At 42.6% G+C, this 6,641-nt stretch overlaps 1 protein-coding gene across 1 annotated transcript; it reads right to left on the bottom strand.

The window, feature by feature from the left end:
- Window positions 1–1,778: 1,778 nt before the first annotated feature.
- LOC116628267 (HLA class II histocompatibility antigen, DR alpha chain-like) lies at window positions 1,779–5,618 on the bottom strand. The gene is made up of 5 exons (XM_032398493.1): window positions 5,480–5,618; window positions 4,076–4,321; window positions 3,335–3,616; window positions 2,869–3,034; window positions 1,779–2,186 (listed from the first exon to the last, which is right to left on the bottom strand). Exons 1-4 carry the CDS (start codon window positions 5,559–5,561, stop codon window positions 2,880–2,882), a joined length of 765 nt encoding a protein of 254 aa, XP_032254384.1. The 5' UTR covers window positions 5,562–5,618; the 3' UTR covers window positions 1,779–2,186; window positions 2,869–2,879.
- Window positions 5,619–6,641: the final 1,023 nt, after the last annotated feature.

Genomic DNA, 6,641 nt, shown 5'->3' with positions numbered 1-6,641 from the left:
CACTTGCCTTTCTTGGAAAGCCCATTTGGCTATTGGTGAATTTGCTGGGATACCAGTGCACAGACAGGAACTGAGTCTGGCTCAGGCTTCAGTTTGCTTATGTAAGTTGCCAAGATGTTAGAGCCATCTCAGTCTAATGGCCTCCTAGGGAAATTACTCCAACAATTCTCCCCTTTTGGTCATCCTTGCACACACGAGTTTTTGAACAAAAATTTGCTATTAGTGCCACTCTCAGTCACCATCAGGGTTAAGTTGTTCTGGTTTCCCTGTGAAACTCACAGGTTATAACTTCAGGTTTGTGGAGGGTGTTTGCACCTCCCCGTTCATGTCATTTCTGCTTTTCCAAGTAGGGAGACCATCCGATGTACTGCTGACCGTGTGAGCATGTGCTTGAGACCCTTGAGAGAACGCAGCTTATGATGACTATCAGGAAGAGAATACCTAGAGATGGAAGTCAGGACCTCCATGAACCAGAGCAGTTGGTATTAGTGTGTTTGAGCCAAAAGCCTTGTTTGTTAATTTCTTGAATTGAGTTTCTGTAATGTCAGAGGTGTGGATGCAGAAGCAGAAGGAGGTCCCTGCTATGGCACAGAATCCTTTAGCCAACAAGTGATTACAGCAATTTTATTACTGAGACCACCTTATCAGCTCAAAACAATCTTCATGCCAGAATAGCATATTTTGGGATGACATATTCTGCCACCCTTCGTGTTTTGCTTTGGTTGCACTTTTCTGAGATTTTTATCATCAGGTTGTAGAAATATTGCAAAAAAATAATGGAATTCATAATTTTTGCAATACTATTACCCCTGAGTATGGTACCTGATTACTCTTCTTGCATTTTTCCTTTAATTCTTATAATAACTCAGTGTGGTAAAAACTGCCATCAGTATTTCCATGAAAGGAATCAGGTAAGTTCAGGTAAGTTCAGTTAAGTAAAGAACACACAGCTAGTAAATGTACAGTAAGATGAAGCCCAAGTTGATGTCCATTCAACACCCCTTATTTGCCACTCTATCTAACTGTCAGGCTAATCGATCTTCATGGTTTGGGGTAGGCCCTGGTAACCAGTTAGAAATAAATCTCAAGTAATAGTTTCACAGATAAATGAGCAATAGCCCACTGTGTTTCAAACATTTTTTCATTCCATTTTAATGTCAAGTTCTGCCCAACCTCCCACTTTTTACTTAGTTTTTCAACCCAGGGATACATATTCAATACAAGGTTGTTCCAAGAATAAGTCAAACCATTCTTCTGGTAATAAAACAGGCATCCAAGACCATGTTAATAAAATGGGTAATGATGATCCACAGTGTCCAATCCTATTTTTCATTAAACCTGGAGTGGATGTCATTGGTATGTAAATCCTATAACATATATAAATCCTCTTCTACTCTGCTCCTCACACCACTCCTGTCTGCTCCCCATCATCAGTCTCACTCATTATGTGTGGCTAAACCCAATGCTTTAACATTCATTCTACCAAGGATCTAGAATTATCATTGACTTGGAGATCAAGAACCAAAACCAGATTCTGAAACCATCCTAAATAGAGATCTCCCAACAAATGAACTCTACTCTAGGGTTTTCCATAGGGGGACTGGACCATAGCAACTGGATTGCTTGCAGGTACTATGAATGAGGTGTAGTCCTAATGAACCTAAATACTTCTGATTACTTACAGAACGTATCACATATATTCGACATTCACACATTTCAGCTGAAAGAATCACATTTAAACCCTAGTCCCTGTGAAGAACAGGCTTACATACCAAAAATTAATCTCAGACCCATCAAACAGTTTATTGTGTTCAAAAAGTCATAATCACAGTTTGAAGAAACCCAAGCAATGTGTAGAAGGGATGTCTGTATTGAACATTCACAAGGTTCCATAGCAGAGACAGGATCCTGTGGGGTCTATTCGAGAGGCATTACCTGGTGATATTAAAATGATGGTAGAAAATGGAGGAAAACAGACCCAAGAAGGGGCAACAAATTGGGAATAACTAGATGTCAGAGTCTGGACAGATCAGGAAGGCATCATCATTCTTAGAATAGGTAAAGGGTTGGAAAATGCTGAAGAATGGTTGCCTTCAGTGAGGTGAACAGTTGGAGTATTGCCAGGTTTATAAAACTGTTGAAGAGCAAATTTCTTCATTGATCTTCTCTCTAGGAAACTGCATTGCCTGTAGCAGGACACACAGAATTACTAAAGAGCTAAGATGAGTATTTAAAGCACTTTTTTTCCAGATTCCTTCTTCTTCTCCCTTAATCCTTTGACTTTGGAAAAGTCTCTAAATATTCATCTGATCTCTGTCTAGTAAATACAACCTTTCCAACATGAACTGCACCCCCTACTCTCCAAATGAGCATGAATGAGCAGACCATGGCTTACCTCCTCTTAGAAGTTTTAACACCACTTTTCAGATTGGAGAAACAAAAATTGCATTGGCCTTCAAAGAATTTTCATTTCCTGCAGTGAATCTGCCCTAACCCTAAGTGACCTAAACTCTGGGAATGTTTATGAACTGAAGGTCTGGCTCTGGAATCATAAACCAGGAAGTGCCCAAAGCTTTCCTAGATCACCTGATTCAAAAATCTGATGTGAAACAATGGTCTTAGGTAGTGGAGATGATTTCCAAGATTGAAGTTGTGATGTAGGTGCACATGTATGGGAAGGAATATGGGACCTTGAAGCTTTGGGATACCAGATGATGTTAATGTCTGATTCTGTCCTAGCAAAGGTAAATCAAGAACTATAACTTCCCTATCATTTTCCTTTAAAGGCATCACATATCCTTTTCCCCACTCTGTCTCCTACCCTTGGATAACTCCATCTATGTCTTCCTCTGATCACATCAAACCCACCTGCAGGTGCCTCACAGAGGCCCTCGGCGTTCACCAGCATTGACCTTGCGCATGCCCTTGATGATGAAGATGGTCCCGACAATAATGCCAACCAGACCCACAACCAGGCCCAGGGCACACACCACATTCTCTCTTGTCTCTGGGAGGGGGGTTGGTGCTTCAAACTCTGGGGAAAAATAACATAGAGTGTAGTGTGGAAGTAATGACTGTGGTACGGAGTAGCACTTAGAACCAAAGGTTGGGTATTTAGTCAAAAGAATAGTTATTAATCAACTAAATAAGAGGAATGATGAATTAAGGGAATGAAGATTGAACAGTGCGGGGAGCTGAATAATGGGAGAAGGCAAGGAATAGGAATTGCAGCAATTGTTATGGACGAGTTAGGGGACTCTGGGTCCCAAAGCACCAGACACAGGCATCACGGGAGGAAATCACAAAAGAAAGGAGATTGAAGGATGGTCCATACCCCAGTGCTTGAGAAGAGGCTTGTCCAAACCCCAGTGCTCCACCTTGCAGTCATAGACATCGTCGGCTGAGGGCAGGAAGGGGAGATAGTGGAACTTGCGGAAAAGGTGGTCTTCCCTGGGCAGGAAGACTGTCTCAGACACTCCTGTGGTGACAGGGTTTCCATTTCGAAGCCACGTGACATTGATCACTGGTGGGGAGAACTTGTCGATGAAACAGATGAGGGTGTTGGGCTCTCCCAGTTCCACGGGGGTGTTCGAGAGCACAGTCACCTCTGGAGGTACTGGGGACAAAGGACAGAAATTAGCCTTCCCTGCTTAGGCTGGGCCCTCTTCCTCCCACTGAAGCGGAAAAAGCAGGGCAAACTCTGCCCTGAGCATCTATGCCATGTCTCAGATACCTATCTCTGAGACTCTCCCCCATGAACTGGAACCAGTGTTGTGGTATAAGATATATAGAAGGATATTTTAGGTCCTGGAGATAATTTCATTCCTGGTTTCCCCAGCATAGATTTGGGGCAATGACTCTGTGAGTGACTGTTGGTGGCAAGGACAAGATGTGAGCACATCAGGAAAGGAACAAACTCATGTAAAGTTCTTGAGTCTGTGGCATGAGAAGTAGGGACTTGCTTATGGCGAGGTTGGGCCCCTGAGAGGGAAAGTCAGTTACAGTAACGTAACACAACAAGCTGAAGCATCTACTCCAAAGTTACGATTCCCATGTCTAGGAGTGCAGCAGGTACCATTGGTGTTCGGGGTGTGGTTGGAGCGCTTTATCATGATGTCCAGGTTAGCTTTGTCCACAGCTATGTTGGCCAAGGCACCCTGGGCCTCAAAGCTGGCAAAATGTCCAAATTCTTCCAGCCGCCACACTGTCTCCTTTTTTCCCATATCCACGTGGAAAATCTCATCACCATCGAAGTCAAACATGAACTCGCCTGATGGGTCAGGGGTCAGATAGAACTCAGCCTGGATGATCACATGGTCCTCTGAAAAGGCAGGGAAGAGAGTTAAGGTTGGAACCAGGACGGGGAGAGGAAGAAGAACCCAGGAAGTGAGACAAACATGTGGGCAGGTGTGGGGGAACAATATGGAGTGGAGCTGTATGAGTGAAGGAGTGATGGAGAGTGGGGAGGAATGGGAAGATGAGGCTCAGGTGCAGGACATCTGTGTTGAACAGAGCTGGGAGGGGAGAAGTAGAGGGGCAAAGTTAGAGAGGGTGGACTGAAACAAATGAGGCCTGAAAATCCCAGAGTCTTGTGAAGCTGTTAGGCTCCAGGTTACTAGCTGAGAAACGATTCCCTCTTTGGAAATCCAGCAGCAGCTCCCTAAAGAGAATTGCTCACTCAGTGTATTTTCCCAGGCATTAAGTACACTGCAGCCTTAATTCCAGGGGATCTCTCAGGGTACTGCAGCTCTAAGAAGAGGGAAACACTGTTTAGAGGGTGGCTTTAGGACTTCGGAATCAAACAAAATTTTGAATTCTTTTTGTTCAATGGAGATAAAAATGACATACAAGATGACATTAATTTTACATATGTAACAGAATTATTTGCTATGTATACATATGTGTATAATGCAATTCATATCAGCATACCTGGCCTTCCCCTCCCTGGAGTAGATTGTTGCTTTGGGGGGACTTTCTTCTGTACTGATCCTCAATATAGTATCTGTGCTCAAAATATGCTGACAGGATTCACATGCCAAAAAATAACTATTGTGCATTCAGCTAAGTACAGGAGCTGAGAAGTTTTCATATTTTTTTTTCATTTAATCCCCACAAAATTCTGTGAGGTTTAAAATTTTGATTGCACTAATTTTCCAGAAAGAAATTGAAGCCCAGACAGTAACTTGTTAATGCTTCTCAGAACATATTTCCCACCTCAAGTCTGGTTTCTCTCAAAGTCAATGGTATTAGTCAATATAGAACTCAGTTTTTGTTCCTCTAAACTAAACGTGACTGGCTTCAATTTGTGGTAAGGACAGAACTCCTCCAGACTACAGTTTATTATACTTTCAGATTTATAACCATACAATACCTGTCACACTTTTCTTTCATTCCAAAGATTGTTTTGCAAATGTCCACCATTCATCTCTCCAATGCTCTAAGAGCTTATATCCCTAGTTTTGCTTCTCTAGGCACCTACCTTTGATAGCCCAGGATTCTTGAGGACCCATCAGGAAAGCCATGATAAAAGATCCTAGCACCATGACTCCATTAATGGCCATTTTCTTCTTGGGGGCTTTAATGGGGGTCAGTAGAGCATAAGACTGGGGTAGAACTGACAAGACTAGAAGAAAAGAGAATAGAATCTGACATTAAAATTCAAATCAGTTGAGCTCCAGCCAATCAGAAAGAACTTCTGAGATGACACATCTGTTACTAAGGAAAGGGCTCTTTAAATGGTTCGGGAACAGAATTACTTCACTCATTAAAGAAGTAAAGTTCTTAAACAATCAAATAAACATGCAACCAAATAAAAACACAGAAAATCATGTTTTTGAGAAGGCTGGGAAGTCACTCACAGACTCTCCCATCCCAGCCCAAGTTCTAGAAAGAGATGTACTTGAAGCTTACTAGTGAGGATAGAATGAATGGAAATATTCAAAAGTGAGAGGTAGTGACAGGTCATTCCTTTGTGCTGTGACAGCTGGGGAGTTTAAATAAGGAATAATAAACCATCTAAAGAGAAGGTAAATTGTCCTGCTATGGGGAATGCCTGATACTTGCAGCAGTGGGTGACAGAGCTGCATGTCAGAAGCTTCTTATTGCTCTAGGTTTGTCCTCCACTGTCCTAGACTCCCAGATGGCCAACTCGGCCCAAGAGCTGGGCATCCCTGGCACTGTGCTATATTGAGAGAACATCAGAGGAGAAACTCTGAGTGTCAACACTCCCCTAGCTGGGGAAGGATGGTAGAGACGCCATAGGTAGTGGTTACTGGAAACAGTGGACTGTAATCCCTACCATCTTAAATATGACCAGAGATTGGAGCAGACCGCTGGGGACACACCTCATGTGAGGACTCAGATCGACGAATAGGGTGGACTAAATTGGGCAGAGCTTATTTTACTGGGAGCAATAGAGATAATAACCTGCAGGAGGGCTTTACCATAACTTTCCTCATGTCATAACATTCTGAAAGTTCTCCCCATGTCATAAATCATTGAAGTTCTGATCCTAAGAATTTATTCTGATGTTCATCATTGAGAAAACTGAAAGTTAAGACACTCTGACCCTCATGTTTCTGACCATACAGTACAGTAGAAAGGAAAATTAAACCACACACAGAGAGGGCTGGAATCTGAAT

Source organism: Phoca vitulina, unplaced genomic scaffold (assembly GCF_004348235.1).
Source record: "Phoca vitulina isolate PV1807 unplaced genomic scaffold, GSC_HSeal_1.0 scaffold116, whole genome shotgun sequence".
Classification (NCBI taxonomy): domain Eukaryota; kingdom Metazoa; phylum Chordata; class Mammalia; order Carnivora; family Phocidae; genus Phoca; species Phoca vitulina.
This window is presented reverse-complemented; position numbering and strand designations above follow the sequence as displayed.